This window comes from Canis lupus, chromosome 27, assembly GCF_011100685.1.
Source record: "Canis lupus familiaris isolate Mischka breed German Shepherd chromosome 27, alternate assembly UU_Cfam_GSD_1.0, whole genome shotgun sequence".
NCBI classification, from domain to species: domain Eukaryota; kingdom Metazoa; phylum Chordata; class Mammalia; order Carnivora; family Canidae; genus Canis; species Canis lupus.
The window spans coordinates 41,655,773-41,682,583 of NC_049248.1; the positions used below are offsets into that span (position 1 = coordinate 41,655,773).

A 26,811-nucleotide genomic window follows, 5' to 3' on the forward strand; every position below is an offset into this window, starting at 1 on the left:
GGGGTTTTGTGAGGATTAAACGAGATATTTCAGTATATGTGAAGTCCTTGGTCCACAGCAAGTACTTCTTGAAAAGAAATAATACATTTGTGACAGCTCCACCGCGAAGTACTGGGTAAGCACACTGACCACACGCTGTGCCAGAGGCTTCCACACCTCCCAAGAGGTAAGGAAGTAAAAGCGGACTCTCCTCGCCGTGCAGACAGGCCTGAGTTCAGAAACTCATGACTTGTAAAATTCAAACGTGTGCAGGGGCAAGAGCCAAGCCATGGGTGCTGGTTCTCGGTTCTGAGCTAAGTAATAGCTGGAAACATCCCCTCTCTTCAGCTGGAAACACTATTCACGTAGGGAGAGCTTCCAGTCCTCCTGTTCTGAGATTTGGGAACAGAGGACTAGGGGACTGGGTCTTCTCGTTCATAGAGGCCGGCAAAGAATGAGAAAACCCCTATGTGCCAGGGCCGGGGCAGAGAGAGAAAGAAACGCCCCTTTGGTCTACGCTGCAGGCAGAGGCCTTACCCTGGGAAAGGGCAGGAACAGGCTCTGCCGGGAGAGTGCCCAGCACCCCTGCAGCCAGCCAGCCAGCCACCCAGCCCTTCCCAGACTTCTTTCAGGCTACCGCTCATCAGGAAGAAATCAAGACAGCTCTTTGCAGGAATTAAAGGGGGACTTGGCCTACCAGCCCTGCCTCTGTTAAGACAGTCCTCTTGGAACAGGAAGTGAACAGGGGCTAAGGCCAAGGCCAGGCTAGGGTTTCTCAAAGGATCCCAGGGCTGCGGTCAGTGACTTTGGCCCTGCTGCCTTGCCCAGCCCAAAACACAACCCCTACTCCTGGACCTTGCCCCAAACCCCATACCTGGTCACAGATCAGATCCCACTTCTTCTCATTGTCATACTGCCGCAGGAGCCGGGCCTTGTCGGGAGGCAGGTTCATGGAGCTCTGAGGAGAGAACCTGAGTCAACCAGGGCTGAAAGCTCCCTGCACCCAGAGGAGAGAAAGGGAGAGCGCGAATACCTTTCCCCTCCCGGGCCCTCGGCTTCACCCTGACACTCTGTGGCTGAGAAGGAAGGTTCAGAGAGGTGGGACAGTCCTTCTGCCTCCCCTTCATATTTGGTTCAGTTTGGTCGAGCCATGTTTTCCAATTTAGTGAGTCGAGATTAACTTTATTTTTAATGAAAACAAATAGATTAAAATAAAAGAGGCTAGAAGATACTAGAAATCACTACAAGTAGGGAGTATAATGTTTCATGAAGCTTTTGTTTCTTTTGCATTTTAAGTATATGCGTACACATGTGCACACACACAAGTCCTGCCATAAAATGTGTTTCTTAACATGGGACAGGGCAAAAAAGTTGGAAAGCCACCCGTTTACAAGAGGAACTTTCAACCTGCTTTTCCCCCACGGCCTGAGGGATGCACGGCCTTCCCACATACTCAACCACAGGTGAATCCTGAGCCAGCCACAGCCTGTGTAGACGCTACAAGTCTAGCCCTTCGCCCCATATCAGGATACAAATACATGAGAAGGACATCAACATAAAGATAAAGGCTCACTTTTTAAAGGAAATAATTTATCAGATTTCAGTACTTTAATTATTAGTAGCACATCACTTTGACATACTTCCTAATTAATTAAAACACAGTAAAGTGTTCCAGGTTGGAACTGAAAGACACTCTAACCTAGAATGCAGAAGGACAGTCCAGGAGTCATTTTATTTTGCTCACTACTGTTTTCAGAATGAATAAAGAAATAAAAGTGGGTACGAGCAAGGGAAGTCAAGGTGCCCATGGGCTAGCCCTACCCAGGCCAGCAGCCCTCCCTTCCCCCCCTCTATCCCCACCCACCCAAGCTTCTCTTCTCTCCAGTGTGGCTGCCTTTGTTGTAGGTCACAGCTCTTGCCTCTAAAGGCAGATCCCTGTACCTGCCCCTCACCCCATACTCCTGAATCAAACATGTTCTCCTACCTGAAGTGTCATAGCTGTCTGATAACTCACGTGACTTCCCACGAATCCAGCCTCTTCCCCCAGCACGCTGCAGGCCACCTGGAAGGCCTTCCTCTCATCTTTCTCTCCCTTACCTACAGCTCCATGTCCTGCTCTAACTCCCTGGTCACCTAAGTACGGCCGTTGGGTTTATATCTACCCACTCCTTGACATCATCATCCCTGGGGACACGAATTGTGTGCATGGGATTAAACTAGTTGTACACTCATCTAGCCCCTCACAGACTATCTATTTGTATGGTCTCCAACCCCTGATGAGGTCTAATACTGTGATAGGCACCTAGTGGACAGTAAGTGGACAATAAAGCTAAGGTTAAGACATCTTGATTCTGAGTAACGGGCCAAGCTCTGGCTGGAAACCTGGTCACTATGGCTCAAAAGAGGAGTATGGCTGGGATTTCTGCTCAGTGCTTAGGGAAGAGAAGAACAGAAGGGGAAGAGGATCACCCATCACACCCCCTTTTCAGTTTCTGTGGCCCTGAGAGCCTGCCTGAAGTCCTGCAGAAAAGAGGGGCTAATCAAGTCCCCCCACACTGCTGATGCAGTAGGGATGGCTGGCTGGGCAAATACAATCCCGAATGTTCTCTCTGAAACTACTTGGCTGAGGGCCATTCTCCGCATGTCTGTGTGGAGAGGAGCCCAGGGACAGGAGACTACAACAAAACAGGGACCCAAAAGTTGAAGGTGAGCGTAGACCAAGTTCTCCTTCCTAACCACAGCCAGGCTGCTCTGCTAGCTGAGCCCAAGTGAGACCTCAGGCCTGCTTCTGGCTCTCCGCACATCTCGAGCCCTTCATGTCTTCTGCCCATTTCTCCCAAGTCTGTGCCATGGAAATAGAAAATAGTTGTCTCCCCTGGAAGAAAGTGACAGGCAGAGAAGGGTGGGGGGTGGCTGTCGCTACCGTGGCAAACATCACATCCTGTCTACACCAACTTCCTCAGCTACCCACTATCAGCTGCTGCAGCCTCATGCTTCCCCACCAAGTGAGCTGGGAAGAAAATGTCTGGTGCCCTGGGGACTTTGAAGGTGGAACAAAGTCACCCCCTTTAGGAACCCTAGTCTAAGAGCATGGAAGAGGCACATCAGGGTTCAAAACTCTAGATGCCCCAGAGAGATCCCCCCCTCCCGGGAGTATGGACAGGGGCAGCAGAAGCGTGAATCAGCTCAGACCACAAGCCCGCAACCTCCAGTCTAAAGATCTGGGCAGCACTTTCTGGTTTCTCTGTTTCTTTGGGGCCCAAGTGTGACGGGGAAGGAAGTGGGTACGGGGGGAACTCCCCCAGCCTCTAGCACCCTCCCAAGAGACTGACTGGTCCCCGACTGCAGGGTGGAAGCCACCCGCCCGGGTTTCTCTCCTTGCCACACAAGGGCATTAGGGCTTCTGCAGCCACCTGATGATGTGCGCGAGTCCAGCAGGGCTCCGACGTCCCGAGGAAGGACACCTTCCTGCGTTCTGGGCACAGCCAGGGGACACACCCGACGTGTGCCCGTCTCAGTCAAAGGTGTGTTTCCTTGACGTTTTTGTTCAGTGGTTCCACAGAGACGGTGACCTCTCCTTGGTTTATATCCAAGAAGCTCGGCTAAGTTCTTGCTACCTCCTCCCCGAAACCCTTGCAGAACAGGAAGGGGGCGCAGCTGTCTTGGAGCAGAGGCCCTGAATGTGGAGTCAGGGAGACCAAGATCAACACTGGGCTCTTCAGAGCTCATCCATAATATGGAGATAATCTCGCTACTTCACAGGGTTTTATGAGGATTAAATGATAAATATTTTATAGCCGTACGTGTCTTGGACGCTGTGGGTGTTCTTCAGTTTCCTTCCCCTTCCTCCTGAAAATCCCGTGTGATGTTCTGACACCCCGAGGACCCCTCTTGCTTCTGGTTTGCCTCTGTCTCTGCCTCTGTCCCCCCTTCAGGGCTGCTTCTCGACCACTCAGGACACAGCCGTCCTTTGCACCTGCCCCCACCTCTCACCACCCCCCCATCAACCCTAAGACTAGGAGGCAATTAAATACCAACATCCTTGAGGAGCGAGACCCCGGAGGGATGGGAGGAGACAGGGAAGATGAACTCACATTGAGGAACCAGCCAGAAATCTAATAATAAAAACCTATAACGGGAAGCAGCAGAAAGGGGTGGGCCTGACGCTTCTCCAGCAAGGCTGTCCTGGTTTACTGCCAGTTTGAGGTCAGGCATGGAGCCCTGCTCAGTGCCTAACCCCTTCCTGGGTTCTGGGGGAGCAAGTCTTCCTCGCTCCCCACCTGACCCCTGTCAGCCCCCCGGTGAGGCCAAGGAGGAGGGAGGTGGCTGTGGTCACAGAGGTTCCCTTCTCTTTCCTGCTCTGTACCCCTGGCCAGTTAGCCCCTCCTCACTTCCTTCCCATCGCAGGGGAAGGGAAATGCCGGTGGGGTTGGAGTTTCCTTCGAAGGTGTGGGTTCTGCTCTGGGACTCACCCCTGACTCTGTCCGTCTCCTTGGGCCGGGCCTGGGGAAAACCCAGCCAACAGAAATAGGAACCACCAAAAACTCCCAACTATTTCTGTTGGTCGCAGTCAATCCCCATGAATCTTAGGAACAGAGAACGCTGGCATAGCTCCTCTGAGCGGCAGGGAGAGGGATTCTGAAACTTTCCCTCGAAGGGGATTCTGGAGGCTTTAGCGAAGGCGGGCAGGGACTGTTTATTCTGAGCAAATACAGAATGTGAGTTGGTTTTCTTAGTGTTTTCCCCCTTGGAACTGTCTCCCCACCAAGACCATTGTGGCTGACACTTCCCCCACGTGGGGAAGGCCCAGTCCCCCGTGCTCAGCCCACAGGGGTGGGGAGCCTGGGAAGCTGAACCTAGAACTTCCCCAGAGACGAAATGAGGCACCGTCCTGGGCACCACATGCTGCAGAACGCCTGGCCACAGCAGCCTACGAGTCCTCTCGGGCACCCGGCTCAGCCCATTGTACAGATGGACAGAGGTGGAGTGTGGGGAGGAGGCGCGAGGTTCGGGCGCCCGGAGGCTGTTGCAGGAGGAGCCGGAGCTGCGCTCCCGCCCTGCCCCTGCGTTCCCGCCCTGCGTTCCCGCCCTGCGTTCCCTCACAACCCAACCTCCCTGCCCAAGTCAACAGCAAAGCAAGCAACCCCAGGCACAATGGCCCGGCCCGGCTGCCAAAAGGACAGAGCGCTGGGAGGGGCCCAGCCTGCCCTCCACGTATCTCTACTGGAGGGCAGCAGGCACAGCTGTGGCCAGCTGGCCATTGCTCCCAAAGGGCAAGAGCCCAGGGAGGTAGGAGGTACCAGCTCCTGCCGCCTCGGCCCCCTTGGCGGCCACCGCCAGCCCCGCTGCAGTAGCAGCTCCCAGACAATGAGAGTTATTTTCAGCCAGCGCTTTAACGCAAGCCAGCTGGCCGGGTGCAGGGCGGGAGCCCTCCGCCCAGCCCGCCCAGCCCGCCCAGACGGCAGCCGCTGGCCCAGCCCACGGCCTACGCTGCCGCCTCTGCGTCACTGTTTATCTCCTTTCAGCACAGCTCCTCCTGACTGCCCACCACCCCCAAACTAGAACCCTGTCCAAAGGAAATCAAAAAAATCAGAGGGTTTGATCAAAGATCCAAGAGCTAAAATTCAGAAGGTCCGGGCCGGGAAGCAGAGCGCCCCCCAAACACCCCCACTCTTTCCCCGAGTCCCGTGACTGGCGGGAGTAGTGCAGGGGAGGAAACGGAATGGATAGGAGGCCAGGTCTCACTGCGGCCCCGACGGGCCCAGGCCACGCCTGGCTTTGCTGCCAACCAGGAGATGAAGCTCAGCACGGCTCTCCTGGCCTACCTCCCTCGCATCCTTCTTTCTAGACCTTAGGTTTGGAGACGATCACTTGAGACAGCCTGGAATGAGCCAGAGCCAACTGTGAAAGGTTCCAGGAGAAGAACCGTATCCTGGGGCAGAAAGGCAATCACAAGACAGTTGGGTGTAGGACACTTAGCTGGAGGGCGAGGTGGCCCTCCCCATCCGTGATGGACTGGGGGCAAGCGCTTCACTCAGCCCCCTGCACTTGGAGAGTTCAAGGATAGGAAGGGGTGGGCTCCAGGCCCCCAGCCCTGGTGCTGCCAAACCCCACGGTTCCCCTCTGTTCCTCATCTCCCTCCGGCCACAACCCCCTTGCACAGGAGCTCTGGTGTGCAACATAACTCTAGCCACACACAGTTTCATCTAGGCCTGGGCTGCCCTGTTACACTCATGGGAAAGTTGCTGGGGTACCTCATGACAGCAGACATCGGAAAAGTGGGTGCGCCCTGACTTCAGTGTCTGTCGTGGTTAGGTCTAGCTTGCTGCTTTTGTTTACTTGGAGCTAATCACTCTGGGGACAAACTGCCAGAGGAAAGCCAGCTTTCACAGGCTCAGAGCCCTGTCTGGAGAACGTGCTTCTGTGGTCACCAATGACTCTATAACCAGAAATGACTTGCTGAGCAGTCATGGGCCAAGTCCCTGAACAGTCTGGAGGAAAAAGCGATGGATTCACCAGATGTCTCAGGCTAAGCTCTGCAACCTACACCAGGGAAGTCAGATGAAGGAGAGGCCCTAGAAGGCCAGCATCAATCAAAGAGGTAGTTTTTTTCCAAATACAACTGTACCCCCAGAGGCCTCTTCTTCACCCTGGAGGACCCTTCCATTGGATCCTGAAAAGGCAAAGGAAGTTGGTCATCTCCCCAATGCCAGCAAACCCTCCAGTTCTACCTCTGCCACACTGTCGGCCTCATACCTGGTATCAGATAACCTCTGTAGGTAAGGGGCCCCCAGATGCCAGCTCAGGGACATCCCTTCTGGCCTACTCGGTCAAGAAGCACACGAGCTCAGATAGAGGAACTCAAGGTAGCTCTTCCCAACTGAGCCCCCAGGCCCTAGCTAAAAAGCCACTGCCACAGCAACTTGATCTGTCTGCTGGCTCCTCAGCCCCTCCTCGCGGTTAGCCAGACCCACACACTCCCCAGTTACGCAGAATGGAAACTATTCTGCTGGGGGCAGCCGGATTTCCAAAGCTAAGGAGGCTTGGGGCAGAGCCTCACATTCTCCCTGTGGCCAACCAAGGTCCCCACTTCTCCTCATATTCTCCCCTCCTGCCTGGGAGCCCTAAGAGGCAGTGCTACCTCTCAGAGGACACAATGTTTCTGCGGTTACATCACCCAAAGGTTTTCCTCTCTCCCCCCAAGACCACAGCCTATTGCTTACTGAGACCCTATACGTGTCCCTCCCAGGGCCTCTCATCCATACCCTCCCTTCCAGTCTCACTGTCACCATTAAGTAGACCCTCATTGTTTACTCCTAACACTCTGGAATAAACTTCCAGCTAGCATCCCTACTTCCAGCCCTCCCTTCCTTCCTACCTGCACACAGATGAAATGTCTCAACTTCTCAGCACCTAAGATAAATCATGTCTCTTTTCAATTCAGAAATCTTCTCTGATTCCTTATCATTTACACACACACACACACACACACACACACACCCCTGCACTCCTTAGCCTGCTCTTCTTAGCATCTTTTTTTTTTTTAAAAAAGATTTTATTTATTCACAAGAGACACACACACACAGAGAGAGAGAGAGAGAGAGAAGTAGAGACACAGGCAGAGGGAGAAGCAAGCTCCATGCAGGGAGCCTGATGTGGGACTTGATCCTGGGACTCCAGGATCCTGCCCTGAGCCGAAGGCAGGCACTACACCACTGAGCCACCCAGGGATCCCCTCTTCTTAGCATCTTAAAATAAGAAAGAGCTTCAAAGGTAAGACTGTCTCCCAGGTTGGCCCCTGCATCTCTGACCAGCCTTGTTCTCTTTGGGACTCTCTTCTGAAATAGCCACTCTTGCCATAGGAGTTGCTTGTAATTGATGTTTCCCCAAATCTCCCAAATCCCTATCTATTACTGACTCAAAATCCATCAGTTCTGTGACAACTCAACCTAAAATAATCAGCCCCTCTTCTGAGCTCCAAAGCCTAATCATATGTGAAGAATGGTATCGCAGGGACCTTGGTATTCCCCACCTTCTTCTCCTCAACTTCCTTAGCAATGAACCCCAATGTTCAGTTGAGCACTTGGCAGCTAATGTATTTCTCACCTTCCCTTGCATTTAGGTATGGCTGTGTAGCCATGTGGGACATAAACAGAAGTAGTGTGTACGATTTCTGAGAAGTGTCATTAAAAGGAGGGAGCACACCCTTCTTTCCCCCTTTCTGCTTCCAGCTGGTTGAAATGCAGAGGTAATGGCTGGAACTTCAACAGCTATTCTGAACCATGAAGTAACCTTGGAAATGAAGTCCAGATGGATAAAGCAACAAGAAGGAAAATACCTGGTCACTGATACCATGGACCTCAACCCAAATTAAATGTGTTCCACACAGTGTCTTTCATGGGGATGTTTCCTCTGTTCACAACTAGAACATGAATTCCTTGAGGGTAGGGGCCATGCCTTATCCCTTCTTGAATCGCATACAGGTGCTTAATAAGTAACTGCTCCTGCTACTACCTCTTCTACCACCAAGTTCTTTTTTGACCTCTCTTTATTTTTGGAGGGGATTATCCAACTCCTCACTGTTGTCCTTTCTATTTCTGGCCTCTCTCTCAGGTAATCTGCTTTATCTACTGAAGCCCAAATCACTTTCTTTACATGTTGTGTCACCCTCATGTTTCTTTACATGTTGTGTCTCCCTCAGCAAACTCCCACTCCTCATTCTGAGTTTCAAGTCTGTCCTTCAGCTCATGCCATAAATCTGAGCCACTCCCCTGCCCTTCTCTTTAATCAGACTCATCCTAGAGCCTCCTAGACCATACGCTCCCAAGCACAGGGATGACTACCAGATTATTTAACACTGTAGTGCTCAATAAAGATTGGGCAGGTTGAATTTTCCCATACAGATACTCCTCTTCCTCCTATGCTTAAGTGTTCTGCTCCATGACACCCTAGAGAGATCATTCCCAACCGTCAGCAAGGTCTCTCTAATTCAAAATATGTGATCTAGCAAAATCTTTCATAAGTTAGAGTGGTAAGATTCACACACACCCCAACAGTATCTCCACACATTTACCAATGCCTTGAAAAATACATTCAGAGAGCTGTGACTTATGGCTAATGTCACCTCACCTTTTCTTGGACACCCACTAAATATCCTATCACAACCTCAGAGTGTACTTACAGCAGTGACTGATGAGCCACACTGCTCTGGCAGGAATCCTGACTCTACCACTTTCTAGTTATGTGGCCTTGGGAGAATTATTTAATCTCTGTGAGTCTCAGTGTCCTTATCTGTAAAGTGGAGGTAGAAATAGTATCTCCTTTTCAGGGTTGTTATGATGATTAAATACGTTAACATATGTAAAGTATTTATTTGTTTATTTATGTATTTAGTCTATGTAACAATTTATTTTAATTTTTTAAAGATTTTATTTATTTATTCATGAAAGACAGAGAGAGAGAGAGAGAGAGAGAGAGAGAGGCAGAGACACAGGCAGAGGGAGAAGCAGGCTCCATGCAGGGAGCCCGACATGAGACTCGATCCCTGGACTCCAGGATCACCACCTGAGCTGAAGGCAGGCGCTAAACCGCTGAGCCACCCAGGGATCCCCTATGTAAAGCATTTAAATCAGAACCTAGGTAGTAAATGTTATATATAATGCTAGCTATGCTCGTTGTTGGGGTTTTTCATTCAACATTTAGCTGGAAAACAACTATATGCCAAGCACTAAGTTAGGAGCTGGGCATATAAAAATAAATAGGGCAGGATCCCTACATTCAGGAAGTTTCTATTCAGAGGGCAAGGTGATAAGCAGACCATGTGTCAGTGTAAGCAGTGCTGCTGTGAGAGAGCTACACATGGCACCGTGCAAGCCCGGGGAGGCAACATCTAATTGGACAGAGAAACCAAGGAAGGTTTCCTGGAAGAGATCCTGTAGGATTTGGTCTTAGGACACTTGGGTGGCTCAGTGGTTGAGTGTCTGCCTTCAGCTCAGGGCGTGATCCTGGTGTCTTGGGATTGAGTCCCTGTGTTGGACTCCCCACAGGGAGCCCACTTCTCCCTCTGCTTATGTCTCTGCCTCTCTCTCTGTGCCTCTCTTGAATAAATAAAATCTTAAAAAAAAAAAAGGATTTAGTCTTAAACATCAAGCAGGAGGGATTCAGGTAATGGCAATAAAGGAAGGGAAGATGGTGATATTCTAGGCAAGGAGACAGCAGCTCCATGACATGGAAGCTCAAAACATCATAAAATGTCCAGAAGTCCCTAAGCGATTTGCAGTAATGAAATGACAGTGTATAGGAGGAAATTAGAGTAGGCAGCAAACAGAAGACAAAGGGTCTTAGGGGCTAAGGTAAGTAGGTGGCCAAGAATAGGATAATAATGATACCACTATTAAATGAAAATAGTAATAATGGCAAAAGTTACCATTTATTCACAAAACTGTGATAAGAGCTCTCTATGAATTACCTCGTTTCATTCTCACAACAACGCCATGAAGTTGGGACTATCATTACTCCCATTTTATAGCTGAGTTAGCAAAGGCTTGGAAAGCCTGTGGAATTTGCCCAGGTTCACAGAGCAAATCTGTACTGGAGCTGGGATTTGAACCCAGGTCTGCTTCCAAAGCCTGAGCTTGTAACCTCACACAATGAGGCAATGAATTATATTAGCCCTTCTCTGTGCCTTTTCAAAGTTTACACATCCTTCCAGATCAACTTCCCTCATGGAACCTCCCCAAACTACCCAGAGTTCACACTCTCCTTCCTCAGAACTTGCATGAGGTTTACTGACCTTCACCTCCTATTGACAATCCTATTCAATCACATCTTCAACAACTTTGGGAACCTTTATGTACTACACGCTGTGCCAACGGGAAGACATGTTTTGCTTTGTGGTAACTCTTATATATTTACAAAGAATGGGGAAATTGCAGTTTATAAACATCTGCTCTGGGCCAGGCACTGTGCTAGATCCTTTAATTACAGGATGTCATGGAAAAATCACTTCTCATATTGTTATTCACCCTTCACATTCTGCGTTACTTCCCAAACTACACTGTAAGCTCTGTGAGGGGATGGACTTTGCCTTGAACACACTTTTCCTAGACAAGAATGTCTGGCACCCAGAAGAAGTTCCATAGACACTGGGCCCACCCATGTGGGCAGCAGAGGCCAGCTGGGGGCAGCACTCCATCTCACCCAGTACACTGGCAAGGGACCCAGCTCTGGCTTTCTCATTATAAAACTAAGAGCTTATTATCAAACCATAAAACTTAATGAGTCCCTTCCTACTTCCAGACTATATGTGGGACTCTTGCTTTAATGGAAGGATAAACTGAGGCCCAACATTGGGCGCACGTCCGTCCATCACAAGTCACATGCGCTGGAGAGAGGCACCACAAGATTTCTGTCTCCTCTTCTTTCTCAATTGCTCTCACATGTAGGTCTGTCCTCAGTGGTTCAGTGCTCCTGTCCTCTTTGGGGAGGAACAATAATGACCCAAGTCTGTTCTTGATCCATGAGCTCTCTTCCCAACATTGTCCCTCTCGTGCCTTTATTTTTTTCTTTTTAATTTTTATTTATTTATGATAGTCACAGAGAGAGAGAGAGAGAGAGACAGGCAGAGACACAGGCAGAGGGAGAAGCAGGCTCCATGCACCGGGAGCCCGATGTGGGACTCGATCCCGGGTCTCCAGGACCGCGCCCTGGGCCAAAGGCAGGCGCCAAACCGCTGCGCCACCCAGGGATCCCCCTCTCGTGACTTTAAGTAAGGCCAGAGCTTGACACACCATCGTTGGTGCTCACACCCCAATTCCATCTGTAAACGTCCCAGATCTTTTAGGTCTCGTTTGATCATCCAGCTAGGAAAACAACAACAAAATCTCTTTGGAGTTAGCCTTCTGACAGTTCCTACCCCATGACCAAAGAGACCTTGAATTTTCTCTGCTTCTTGCGACATCTGACCCCCTAAGTAACAAATTCACTGCAGGCTACAGATGGGGAGTCGAACGTTCCTGAGCATCTCTTACACGCCAGGCACTTTTCTCACCTAATCTGCCTTACTGCCTTCGATAACCACTGCAGGTAAATGTTATGCTTGTTTAACTGGTGAGAGAATTAAGACTCTGAAACCAACTGGCTCGAGATCACACAGACTGGCGTGACAAAACCCAGATTCAAATCCAGATATGTGGCCTCCAACATAACTGTTGCCAGGACATGGTTTTTTTTTCTACCATGTCCTGCCATCAATTTACCAAAAAAAAAAACCCAAAAAACAAAAAACAAAAAAATCTCCATTTCTAACTTGGAAGGTCCACCTGGATTTGTCTGACTGGCTTTGGTTGATCATTAAACAGTACTTCCCTGTCCAGCACAACTGGGATAAAACCAGCTAAACAAGGTGTGCCAGACACCTAAAGTTCAAGGTTTCTGTCTCAGAGTACAAAGGAGAACGTGCAGGGCAAAGAGACAAGGGCATTGCCTTCTTGAACACCATGCGGTGACAATTCCCTCATATATGAATGGCATTTTAAACATTCAGAGGGCTACGGATAACAGCATGGACTTTGGAATCAGGGGTGACCTAGATTTGAAGCCTGGTACTTTTTATGAGACAGAGGGAAAGTTATTAAATTTCTTTGAACCTAAGTTTCTTCATCTATAAAATGTGGATTATGGTATCTACCCCTTTTAAGAAGTGAAGGGACGAATGAACGAAAAGGATTTTGCACGGTACCTGGCCCAGGAGAAGGACTCTATAAACAGTAACTGGGGTGAGCTACTCCAGGAGACTCAGCTGACTCGAGTTAACTTCTAAGGATACATTCAAAATACAGTTTCATAGTCCTTTAAAATACATAAAAGTGAGAGTAAATGCTGTAGTAGAACAGTGTAAATATATTTATATGTTTCTTAACTCTCCAGGTTAGAGCAATTGCACATATTCCCCTTGGAAAGATAAGACTGAGACACGGGGGCAGCCCGGTGGCTCAGTGGTTTTAGTGCCGCCTTCAGCCCAGGGCATGATCCTTGAGACCCAGGACTGAGTCCCACGTTGGGCTCCCTGCATGGAGCCTGCTTCTCCCCCTGCCTGTCTCTCTCTCTCTCTCTGTGTGTCTTTCATGAATAAATAAATCTTAAAAAAATAATAATAAAAAGACGGAGACACCAACAGCCACACAGTAGATTCACAGGAAAGCTGGTACCACGGGATGCCTGGGTGGCTCAGTGGTTGAGCATCTGCCTTCAGCTCAGGGCGTGATCCTGGGATCGGGTCCCCCAGGGAGCCTGCTTCTCCCTCTGCCTACGTCTCTGCGTGTGTGTGTGTGTGTGTGTGTGTGTGTGTGTGTGTGTGTGTGTCGTGAATAAATAAATAAAATCTTTAAAAGACATAAAAAAATAAAAACTTAAAAAAAAAAGAAAGCTGGGACCAGAATCTGGGGAGATGCAAACGAGTCACTAAGGTGCCCTGCCGAGTGATCTGGGACAATTCGAATTCCTCTAACCTTTCGGAGTTTTGGCTAAGCTACCTTTAGTGTTCCTCCTTGTCTCAAATCCCTCATTTCCCCATTATCTCCTGACTTCCTCAGGTTAAATCTGCAGTCTGCAAACCTGAGGTCTGATTTCTACCACAAATCTCTAGGCTTGGCCCCCTCGACTAACCACTCTTCCTAGCAAGTCTGTCCTTGCCTTGTGGGAGTGCACGCCCTCCCAGCCACTCAAAGGGCCATACTGTCTGTGGGGACGGAGACAAAGATATGAGAATGCTTCGGCCCCCAATTTTATTCGACCAGTAGACACTGAAAATTGTCAAGTATTAATTGCTATCCCAGACTTCTCCTTGGAGTTCCAGCTTTAAATAGCCAGCTGCCTGGTAGACATTCCACCTGGATGTCCCCAGTTTCTGAGACCTCACATGCCTCCAACCGGCCTCACCACTTTTTCTTCAACGTTATTTTCTCTCCTGTGTTCTCTTAACTAGTAGCACCCCCATCTCACTGATCTAGCAAGCTAGAAATCTGGGTGCCATCCTGAAATCCTCTCTTGCCCCTCATCTTCTCAATGTCAAGGCTAACCAGCTGTCAAGGCCCTCACATTTAATTTTTGTCACTACCGGGATCCCTGGGTGGTGCAGCGGTTTGGCGCCTGCCTTTGGTCCAGGGCGCGGTCCTGGAGACCCGGGATCGAGTCCCACGTCGGGCTCTCGGTGCATGGAGCCTGCTTCTCCCTCTGCCTATGTCCCTGCCTCTCTCTCTCTCTGTGACTGTCATAAATAAATAAAAATGTTTAAAAAAAAAATTTTTGTCACTACCTATGGACTCTGTTGCATGCTTCTCCATACCAGCCCTGGCTCGGGCTCCCACTAGCAAGGCGGCACTACCAAGGCCTCCCTGACCACGCTCGCTTCTCTGCCCACCAATCTGCCTGACGCCTCCCACTCCAACAACCCTCGAGTGAGCGTCTGCACGAGGACTCCTGACATGCCTGCTCTGCGTCGCCTGGCTGCCTCTGCTCGTGCTGTCCCCTCTGCCCGGACCGCGTTCTCACCTACACGTCTCTCCCACTCCTAATTCTCCCTTTAGCCGCAGATTTCCTCATACGGGTAGCATTCCCCGAGCCTCACCTCTACGCTGGGCTCCCCAGATGCTCCTGCATGATCTCTAGCACTGCACTTCCCAAGCTGTATATTGCAATTACATGTTTCGTGTGCTTGTCTCCCTCTCTAGACTGAACTCCTGGGGGCAGACACTGCCTTAGTCATCTCTACTTTTCTGGCACTTAACATTATTCTAAGTGCTCAATAAATGCTTACAGAGTGAATGAAGGCTAGGCTGCAGTCAGTGAGTCTCCGAGGGCTGGCACTGGGTCCTTCCCCCCCTTCTCCAGGCAGGAAAGATGACACCGTAACCGTTCTCAGTTCACAGCCTCAGGCCCTCCAGAGTACTGATGTGAATCTTTTCACCTGCCTTGCCATAGAGTAAGGATGGAGTAAACTGTCTGCCCTCTTGCCCCCAAGACAATCGGAAACAACTGATAGTGTTTTTATACGGTTATGACACCATCTTGATATTTCCCCGGGCATCTGCAGCAACAGGTACTGGATGAGTTCTTTACAATTCTTGGAAAGTATCAACTGAGTAGCCAAATGCCACCATAGCCTGTCTAGCTGGCTACCCCTCACCTCCTGAGGTTATGCTCAAAACTTTAAACAAGGATACTCTGGGGAAATGACAAATAACTGCTTTGGGAGCTCACCAGGACCAGTTGCCCCATAAAAGCACAGATTCTTAATTCCTCAGTCACCCACGATGCCAGCAGTAATTAGCCAACCCAAAGGGAGCAAGTAATAGCTGCTGTTGGACCATCATTCTGGAACTCATGCCAGATGCATTGGAAAATAATCTGCAGACGTGAGCACTTCACAAGGGATTCACCAAGTGCCCTGACTGCCAAGGACCTGAGGATAATGAGCGCTTGTGTGATGCTGATTCCGCTGAGCAGCAAGTAAAAACAAAATAACCACAACCACAAACAAGAAGCTTATCCAAACTAAGAGGCTCAAGCATATCCTGGACACATAAGGCTCAAATAAAGACACTCTTTCCCAGTTAGCTCTGATCCATCTATTCTAGAACATTATCTGGGCCTCCCTCTAAGGCTGGCATCAAGGAGAGGGGAGTATGTGATCTCCTGATTGCCAGTCTGCATCTGGCACATTAAGAGTGGCCCCCACCACCCCAGAGTTCCCTACTGTCCCAGGAGCACAGATCTGGCCCGGGCAGGCCTATTCAAGCGATTCTGGCCTTGGTACATGTCCCAGTCCAAAAGGCTTTTAACGTCCAGGGCTGTACAAGAAATGAAATTGTGCTAAACAGCAGGCAAGGGTTACACATTCTGAAAGGCCCTTAGGCCTGTGGATAGGTCAGACAAAGCCAATATCATCAGCTGGGAAAGCAAGGAGATGACTGGGTGGCATGCAGCTCAGTGATTTGACAACTTGTGGTACATAAAACCAGTCCCTACCCATCAACAGTAATTCAAATTTCTTGAACATTCTTTTTCAGCTCCTTAATACTAGATCCGTAACATTAAGAGGTTAGTGGTCTTAAAATATTTCTACTTAAAATTTATTAAGTGGCCAGTATGCCAAACACTGCCCTGGATCCTTTACATCCTCACAAAATCTCTAGAAGCTAGGTATTATTATCCTGATTATACAGATAAAGAAACTAAGGCTCAAAGAAGTTAAGGCACTGACCCAAGGTCATAAAGATAATAAGTGGCAGAGCCAGGATCCAAATCCAGATTCACTGAGTCCCAGAACTCTTGAAAAAGGCCTGGCTGAACAGGCAAAAGGAATCCCTGAGCTCCTTGTAGTTTCCCAGCCCAGATTTCTTATTTCTCTGCCAGTCAAGAACATATAGAGTGGATTCAGGAACTCTTTAGAGAATCAAGCTTGAGGAGCCCTGAAAAGACAAGTATCTAAAGACTCCACTTCTATCCCTAAGAAACAAGACTGAATAATACTGACTTCACAGGAAGCCTACAACCTTTTGTTGGACCCAACATCCCCTCCAAATATCTCCCTAAAGTCTTGCACAGGGCAGCCCGGGTTGCTCAGCGGTTTAGTGCCGCCTTCAGCCCAGGGCGTGATCCTGGAGACCCGGGATCCAGTCCCATGTCGGGCTCCCTGCATGGAGCCTGCTTCTCCCTCTGCCTGTGTCTCTGCCTCTCTCTCTCTCATGAGTAAACAAGTAAAATCTTTAAAAAATAAAAATAAAAAAATAAAGTCCTGCACAGATCATCCGCAGACCTATGAGTCCCAACCCTGCCCAGAGCAGGTACTAGAGGGAGAAAATGGAACAGCACATAGGGAGGAGACACATTTCTCCTCCACTTAAATACAGCCCAGGACCTCTGCAAATTAAAAGCTCCCTCTTTACTGAATCCACTCAGCTTTAGTTATAGGTCGCACTTTTTATTTTTGTAACCAGCCAACCCGCCAAATTATAGGCTCAAGCCACCAGTAGGCACGCCAAACACTGGGGCCAGCCTAGCAGAGGCACTGCCCTTTCTGGCCTGAGGGTGGGTAGAGGAGTGAGGACTGAGCACCAGTCAAACTTGAAAAGGCAGAGGGTATGATCACTCTGCTGTGGACAAAGTTGAGTGAGGATGAGGAGCCTGGTCTCACTCAGACCACCATGCTGCCCAGAGGGGAGCCAGATTCCAGAATTCTCCACACAGCAGCCAGTGAACTCTTAATACTATAAAGCAGATCAAGTCATTCCACCTACAATAGTACCTAAACTCCTCACCAAAGTTGACAAGGTCTCCCGTGATCTGGGGGCCCTGCTCACCTCTCTCCAGCATCCTTGTCAATCAATCTGGCACTCCCCTGCGTTCTCAACTGTGCAAAGCTCCTTCCCACTCCACAGCTTTGCACAGATTGTTCTCTCTTCCTAGAAAACCCTTCCCTGAGGTCTTTACATATGGCTACACGATGGATCAGGGCAGGTGGGTCTGCACGACCAGAGTGGAGAGACCACAGAGGGATCTGTTACGATACACCAGGCAAGCAATGAGGACCAACTATGGCAGTGGTAGTACATACAGAGAGAAGGTGGGAGGAAAAATAGCTTAGCGTGACTCCCGGGAGTATGGCCTAGATGACTAGCTGGAAGAGGCTCCAGGGCCACCCTTCCACCCTCTACCCCAATAGTGTGTAAGGAAACACACAGGTAGAAAGTGGCTCACAAACACCGGACACTATTACTACACAATGAGCTACACTTATTGGGTACCTACCACGAACAAGCCATTGTTAATAATACAATTATACAGTGCAAGACAACATTTCATCCTAAAGGAAGGCATAATAGATTTAGCAAAGGAAAGAATTAGCCCCAAACTTGGTGACTAGAAATGGAGTCTTCTAAATTTTTGGACTTTGCAGTTCAGAGGTAACAACATATGGATCATCCTCTATCCAGTATCGCTTACATCAAATTATTCTGATTTTGTAACCTATAAGGACTGGGTCGCCATGTATTTCTCCCATATGTCAATCATTCAATTTAGGGAACAAACCCATGAATGGCCATGAACCACTTGCCAACGATCTCTTTTCCCCGCTGAAAGCCCAGGCAGGAAGGCCTCCACAGCCTTCTCTAGCAATCAGGGACACTTCAGACAAAACTCTCTACCAACTGTCCCTCTGACCTGATCCAAGCTCACCTCTCTGTTTGTACCTGGGTTCCTCTGTCCCAGCAGCAGGGCTTCTGGCTGCCCCTCACATGCCTGGCTCATTCTTCCCCTTTAACCTCCTCCCCTAAGCTCTGGCCTGCAACAATGTCCTCGCTCCTTATCTACACCTATCCCCTTTAAGACCTGAATGAAAGTCCATGTCCTCCTCAGAGCACCGCCTGATTGGCAATCCTCTGCCACAGGGACCCTTCCCTAACTCACCAACACTTCAGTGCTTGTAGCTGTGTGACACTCTGTGACCTCATGATCTCCTTTGGTCTTCCCAGATGGGACTGGGCAAGACAAAGGGCATCCCCATGCTGTGGATAAGATAACTGAGGTATACGAGAGGTACATGAGGAGTCTCGTAGACAATCTGAGGACACACGCTTGTTCTAATTCTCTAGTTGTTCAAAGTACAGTTCTAGGTATATGTTTTGTCTCTCCAACTTAGATAGTGAGCATTGTCTTCTCTTTCTTGGTATTCTCCAAAGTACTCAGGAAAGTGCTGTGTTGACAGCAGGCACCTAAGACACACTTCCTTAATAAATCAAGAAAGGAAGGAAAACGAAATGAAAGCAGAAAACCGCTCATAAACTTCCAAGGCTGTTTCTGGCATTCATTTAGAGGGAGCCTTTGTTATTGCTCTCTCCTAACTACTTGTTCTTTGCCTCCCAAGGGCATACCATAATTTGCGATTAATTATTTATTTGCTTAATATCTGTCTTTCCAGGGGTGCCTGGGTACCTCAGTCAGTTAAGCCTCTGCCTTTAGCTCAGGTCATGATTCCCAGATCCTGGGATGGAGTCTCACTTTGGGCTCCCTGCTCATCAGGGAGTCTGCTTCTCCCTCTCCTCCTGACCTGGCTTGTACCCTCTCTCACTATAAATAAAATCTCTCACTCTCTCAAATAAATAAAATCTAAAAAAAAAAATCTGTCTTTCCCTGTAAACTCCACCAAGGTAGAGACGATATTTGTCTTTTCACCACTGTATACCCAGTGGTATTGCTGGCACACAGTAAGTAAAACAAAACAAAATAAAACAAAACCCTCCAAAAACTGAAAACCAAAACACTTGAATAGCCCATGTCCTAGTGGGATAAGTCTGACTGAATCCAAAGCCCAAATCTTCCTACCACACCTCTTAGCAAAGGACGCCTTGTCCTGGAGCCTCCCATATATTCTGCTATAATCTACACACCCTCCTCCAAAGCAGCAACCAAGGGAAAGGAGGCTGACCCCGGGAAGAGAAGGAAACCCTAGCTCACAACAGGGGCTTGGAGTCAGACTGCTTGGATTCAAATCCTAACTTCACCACTTACTGTGTGATCCTAGTGAGCTACTTAACCTTCCTGGACCTCAGTTTCCTCATCTATAAAATGCAGATAATAAAACTACTTCATAAAGTTGTGATGATTAAATGAATCATGTGTGAAGAGCTTTGCATGGTGCCTGGCATACCATTAGCCCTGGAAATGTTAGCTATGAAAATGATTAGCTATCTGTATTCCCGGGAGATAAGAATCTAGAGAATGTGGCTTCCGTGGGGGTCAGGGCTGCTAAATGGTCTTGACTTTGAAAAACTTAGCAGCAGTGAAGTCCAGAGCTCACAGTTATTCTCTTTGCTGACTTCACCTGCTACAGCTCTGCTAAGGCTGGAGGTGCAGCTTTCACTGGCCTAGAAATAAAAAAGGCTAAAAATACACAACGAGGCTGTGTCTGGGGGACCAAGATCATGCCTACATTAAAGAATTTAAAATACAACCTCAGGGCAGAAGAGCATCTCCTAAGATTCTTTCTACTCTAAAAACTAGTGCCAGCTCAGCACAGGGCAGGGAATGGGCTGTGGCCAGTTGCTGACCCCACTGGTGTCCTTTCTCCCTCTTGCTCACTTCTTTTGGCTCAGTGCAGGGAATAAGAAAGAGGAACTTTCTTCTTTGCAATAAAAGTTGAGTGCTGGGATGCCTGGGTGTCTCAGTGGTTGGGTGTCTGCCTTTGGCTCAGGTCATAATCCCGGGGTTCCTAGGATAGAGTCAGGCTCCCTGCAAGGACCCTGCTTCTCCCTTCTCCCTCTGCCTGGGTCTCTGCCCCTCTCTCTGTGTCTCTCATGAATAAATAAATAAAATCTTAAAAAAAAAAAAAGTTGAGTCCTTCTCCCCTGTTTTTTTTTATTGCCTCCTCTTCCCTCAGAAGAAAAATTTAAAAAAAAAGAAAAATAAATACATGAGTACATACTATAAAATTTTTTTCAATCACCTCAAAAGCTTACAAAATAAAAAATGAGTCACTCATCAGCCCCAACTCTATCCATTGCCTTCCAAGGGTCATCACACAATTAAGTCTGCTGTTGATTCTTTCAGACCTTTTTTCTATATATTTACATATAAACATATGTGGCTTATAAAGCATTATACACAGTCTCCTTTTAACTGCTTTTTAGATTATTTTATTTACACACATACACATCTTGGAGATTCCCATCAGCCACTGCCATTTATTGAGTGCCTACCCAGTGCCAGTTATTTGGCTGTACAGTGATAAGCATACATAAAGTCTCCACCCTCCTGGAGCCAACAGTCTCAGTGGACAGATAATAAATAAGTAATCAACAAATAATTTGAAAATGAAAATAATACAAAAGAAATAAGTAGCATGTTAAGATAGAAAATTAAAAGTGAGGGAGGCCTCTCTGAAAGGTGGCATTTTTTTTTTAAGATTTTATTTATTTATTCATGAGAGACACAAAGAGAGACAGAGGCAGAGACACAGGCAGAGGGAGCAGGATCCATGCAGGGAGGCTGATGCGGGACTTTATCCTGGATCCCAGGATCATGCCCTGAGCCGAAGGCGATGCTCAACCACTGAGCTACCCAGGTGTTCCACATTTTTTTAAACTGAGACCTGAAGTAGAAGCTGGATCAAACCGCTTGAAGATTCAGGGAAAAGGCATTCCAGAAGAGGAACCAACTTGTGCAAAAGCCCTGAGACAGAGAGGAGCTTGTACTGAAATGAAAGAAGGCTAACATGGAGTGTGGTGAACAGGAGGGTGAGTGAGGTTGAAGAGGTCAGCAGGACCAAATAATGCACAATCTTAAGGGCCAAGGCCAAGAGTTTCCTTTTTTCCTATGTACAAAAGGAAGCCATTAAAGGTTTTAGGCAGGGGAAAGATGCTATGTAATTTATATTTTAAATTTGGCTGCTTTAGGGAATCCCTGGGTGGCTCAGCGGTTTGGCACCTGCCTTTGGCCCAGGGCGCGATTCTGGAGTCCCAGGATCAAGTCCCACGTCGGGCTCCCAGCATGAAGCCTGCTTCTCCCTCCTCCTGTGTCTCTGCCTCTCTCTCTCTCTCTGTCTGTCATAAATAAATAAATAAATCTTAAAAAAATAAAAAATAAATTTGGCTGCTTTGTGGAAAATGAACAGGGGGATGGAGAAAGGGGCAGTAGAGGAGGCCAGTTGGTTGGCTATAATAGAAGCAAGAGCTGATATTGCTTGGACTGAAACCATGGTAGTAGAGAGAAAATGGATAGATCTGAGATATATTTTTGGAGATGGAATCAGGTATGGGAGAGACAGAAGAAAAAATTAAGGATAACTCCCAACGTTGGCCTTGAGTAACTAGGTGAATGGAAGGGAAATAGATTTGGACACAAAACAGACCATCAGGTTGTCCCTAGTTTTTTACAATTAAACAGTGCAGCCCTGAGGATCCTTTTTATTTATTTATTTATTTATTTATTTATTTATTTATTTATTTATTTTCTGAGGATCCTTTATATGCACCTTCCTGCACATGTGTAAACAGTTCTGTAGGACAGTTTCCTAGAAGATGGCCTGGTCAGAGGGTGTGCCCATTTGAAATGGATAGACACTCTAAAATGCCTTCAAATATGCCTGTACCAAATTACCCCACCATTAATTGTGTATTAATGTACCATTAAGACACCCATAGACATTATCAATCTCTCAAATTTCACCTAATGATTAGTAGAAAAAGTGTATTTTTAAAAAAGATTTTATTTATTTATTTGACAAAGAGAGACTGCAAGCACAAGTAGGCAGAGCAGCAGGCAGAAGGAGAGGGAGAAGCAGACTCCCTGCTGAGCAGAGAGACGATGAAGGGCTGGATCCCACGACCCTGGAATCATGACCTGAGCCGCAGGGAGATGCCTAACCGAGCCACCCAGACTCCCCAAAAGCATATATTTTAAATATTCATTTCCTTGACTTCTAGTAAGATTAAGAACCTTTTTCCTTAACTTTTAATTACATAATTAACACACAAGTACACATTCTCCTTATAAAAAATGTAAACATTTTATAAAGCTAAATTAAATTCAATTTGACTTTCCTGTTCCTCCCAATATGGTCCCTTCCCTCCCTCCATCCCAGAGGTAACCACTGTATACTTCCAGAAATTTTTCTGTGCATTTAAAAATCTATACATACGATCAAGGATTAAGCGGTTTTTAGAAGTTGTATTCCAGCAGTCCTTCTAACATGAACAAAAAAAAAAACTGAAAATTTTTGCTTAAGTCTCCTCTAAGTAAGTGACATTTAAGTGGAGACCTTCTGCAGGTTAGTTAACCACTCTGAGCCCTGTCTTATCACCTGTAAAAGAGAAGTGACACAAATGCCTCACAGAGTTGTTGACAAGTTAACGGATGTAACACATGTAACAACATGCGGCATATACCCAACAAACGTTGTCTTTCCTTAACCTATACAAGTTAAATTGAGGCATTTGCTGGAGACCAGAAACTGAGCCATTCCTATAAGGATGAGATAGGAGACTCTACCCAGAAAAAAAGTTTTTTCATAATAAGGCCCCTAAAACCTCTTTCCTTCAAAAATTTTAGTATGAAATGTTCTGAGCTGTCAAAAAAAATCTTAAAATTATTATTAGTTTCTTTTTACCCCTGTAAGGTAGAAAGCAAGAGGATTTAAGCATAAAAGTAACTCCTAGAGACTGGCTATTCCCAGTTCCCTCTCAGGCACACCCTGGGAAGCTGACTGCCTGAATATTCCCAGAACTTGGGCCTGCAGGAGGCAGTTGCTACATTAGGCAGGTAGGACCGCCAAACACAGGATATGACCTAAACCTTGGATCTCACTGCAAGGATGCCACTGGTTCCCCTGGCTCGTCAAAGTACATCCTGTCATCTCTAAACTAGATGTTCCTGGAGGCTGAGAGTGTAAGGACAGACCCTATCACAAAATGTCCTTAATCAAAAATAAATCAAAATGTCCAGGGGCAAGAATATCTCCCCTAAATGAGAGTCAGCCAAGTTTCAACAAGCTCTCTTGTTTGGAACCACCACCAAGAGACATCATTTTATCTGAACTGATAGCCAGGGCTTCTTCTCCTTACAAAATATCAAGAGTACTTGTATCAAGGGACTTCTGTGGCTCCACCTTCTCCCTCAGCTCTACCTTCCCATTCCTCTAGGCTCAAAGCCAGAAATTCTTTAGCAGATCCAAGAATAAGCTTTAAACCCCCAGATACTGTGTGTGTGTGTGTACACATATGCGTTAGGGTGGGGAGAATTAGGGGTCACAGGTCTAATCAGATTTTCAAAAGGGTCAGTTACCCACAAGATTCAGAAGCATTGTTCAAAGATCTCTCAAACATATTCCCAACCTCAAAGAATTTTTACCTTGGCTTGAGGAGCTAACCAGGGGTAGGTAAAGATCAGCAGTGGAGTATGCATACCCCAAACTGCTCCTTGATAAATTTATGGTAGGGCCCAAAGTACAGAGGGGATCAGGGAATCGGGCCTTAAACAGAAGTCATAAAAGAGATCCATTTCTTGCCTGAGGGCATAACAGGAAGTGGGGAAAATCAAGAAAGTACCAAAAAACTATGGTTCTGCTTTCACTTTTACTGCTCCCCGAAGCTTAATCCCCAACTGGGACACGGGACAAGGGAGGTATAGATTAGTAGAAGATGATTCTCAGCAGGGGTGGTGTCAGCATGTGGACAGGAGCATTCTTTACTGTGTGGGACTGCCCAAACGCTGTAGGATAGTTAATATCCCTGGCCCTGCAGCACTAAGTGCTAGTAGCACCACCCAGTCAGTATGATAACCAAAACATCCTCACTTATTTCCAACAACTCCCTCCTGGGATCATACCACCCCCACACGACAACCACTTTTATTTATGGGAACAGAGATTGGTGTAGTGGGTAATGTATATGCCACAAACATTTATTTGTAGAACCTTTGTAGGTTACAAAGTATTTTTACTATGTTTTCTACTTTAAACAGCCTCAAAATCCTGTAAGATAGGTATCATCATCACCCATTTCATAAAGAATGAAATTTGCTCAGAAAGAAACATTTTTTAAAGTTTTATTTTAGGGGTGCCTGGGTGGCTCAGTTGGTTAAGCATCTGGCTTCAGCTCAGGTCATGATCCTGGGGTCCTGGGATCGAGCTTACATCAGACTCCCTGCTAGGTGAGGAGTCTGCTTCTCCTTCTCCCTCTGCCCATCCCTACTGCTTATGCTTTCTCTCTCTCTGTTCTCTCTCACAAATAAATAAACTTTTTATTTTTAAAAAGTTTATTTATTTAAGAGATAGAGAATGTGGGTGCATGAGTGTGAGGAGGAGCAGAGGGAGAGGGAGAGAAAAACTCAAGCAGACTGTACTGAGTGCAGAGCCCAACATGGGGCTCCAGCCCAAGACCCTGAGATCATGACCTGAACCAAAATCAAGAGTCATATGTTTAATCGACTGAGCCACCCAGGTGTCCCTGTAGGTAGGTAGTTCTTAAAATAACCATCTCCTAAAGTAGGGAAAACCAGGCTCATCCCCAGCTCTTCTTAAAGAGGCACTGGGCAACTGCAGAAGGGGTATGACATAGTCTAGACCTGAGTAGATGAGCAAGTAGGGAAGGAAGAGAATACATACCAGCTCTGTTAATGTGTTTAGGGACCCAGAGGCAAGATGACCAGCCCCAACTCCAGCCCCCCTGGCAATAACACTGGCTTAGGGTGGGAAGGTGGTAAAAGAGATGGGGAGGGGATAGGAGGAAGAGATGAGGACAAGAACTGAACCACCACATTGTAAACAGCCTAAACCCTTCCTCTCCTGGCAAAATTCATCATGTAAATAATTCTGCTAGCCCCATGGTTCTGAATATTATTTACAACACCATTCAAGGACCTCAAAGTACTTTATAAACTAAGAAGAATGTGCAAATTCATAAAGCGGGGCGGGGGGGTTTACTGCTTCCAAAACACCCTCTCCAGGTCCTCTCTTACCAAAACACACAAACTCCCAGCCCATGACTTTGCTGTGAGGGGATGAAGGACAGAAAAGGCGAGAGAATCTGGACAGAGGGGGCTCTGAAAGATGAAAAGAGAAGCAGAGAGCAGGCTGGGAGGCAAAGGCCAGCAGGGTATCTCAAGGACAGGGAGGCAGCTTGACAGTTCGACGTCTTCCTTGGGTGATTCATTTTCCCATGTGGAAGGAAAACAACACGCAAAGATGCGGCTTTGCTGAGGGAGGCAAAAGAGAGACTGGAACTGGGAACTCAGGAATTCTAGCTGCTTAGTTCATCTCTGTTCCAGAATATACTTTTCTTTATGGATGACGATCTTAAAACCCTTCAGTCCCCAACTGGTGCTGATCAAAGAGGGAGTCCTGAAGCACCCAGCGAGGAGCAGGAGGTGGGGGTGCTGTGTGGAGACAGCACCCTCTCTTATCTTCAAAGTAAAAGGTCCTTCCTCTTCTCTGAAGTGCATTTCCGAACTGGAATGAACCCCCGGCCTTTCCCTGGCACTGCTTCAGCTCAGCTCAGACTTGGAAGAAATGTTTCCCCAGGATTGAGGCGACCAGCCTGGTCGACCAGTTAACACTCTGACTTCAGGCAGCCAGCGCTGCCGTCCCCTGAGCCCACGGTAGTCAGTTCTGGGGCGGAACTCTGGTCTTGACCACAGAACCAGGCCCTGGCTCCAACCAGCCTTCCCAGGCAACCTCAGGGGCACGGGAGGATCTGTGGTCTCATTTCCTCTCCACCTTGGCTTCTTTTTTCACTTCACTGAAGATTAGCTATTTCCACCACGACTAGTTCCTGTTCTCAGCAGCTGTCGTGGTTGTTTCCCCACAGACAGAGCTCTGAAACACTGGTGTGGCTGCCACCTGGACCGTCCCAGCTGCAGACTTGTCCCAGACCCAACAAGTCCTGAGCTAAAGGGTTTCTTCATCCCAGATAAAATAGCAGGGAGAAGAAATTAAGGGACAGGAAGCAATTCCAAGAACTCCACAGTAGATACACCAGTGTATCCATTTTAAACATTATTTTAATCTCATAATATGCTCTTTCATATGTGAAAATTTTTATAATAAAAATGGAAATGTACACATTTATCACATAGAAATATGTATCTGTAATAAATACCCAACAGAGAGCAAAGATCACAAAAGATGGCCAAAACATTTATGATGAAATGTTGAAAGAAATACAAAGTAAAACACTATTTCTCATTAATGAAATTGGCAAAGGTTTTTTAAAAATGTTAAACCATCCAGTAATGTTTAGCTTACAAAGAATGGGAGAGATACATACTGTCAGTGAAAAA

The 26,811-nt window shown here is 47.4% G+C and overlaps 1 protein-coding gene across 5 annotated transcripts in view; it reads right to left on the reverse strand.

Annotated features, from left to right (window-relative positions):
• FMNL3 (formin like 3) overlaps positions 1 to 26,811 on the reverse strand; it is a 53,835-nt gene that overhangs the window by 21,244 nt on the left and 5,780 nt on the right. For all 5 annotated transcript variants that reach the window (XM_038577588.1, XM_038577590.1, XM_038577587.1 and 2 more), the window contains exon 2: positions 854 to 937. In XM_038577588.1, coding sequence (XP_038433516.1) covers positions 854 to 937 — 84 coding nt within the window. The remainder of the gene's footprint in view (positions 1 to 853; positions 938 to 26,811) is intronic.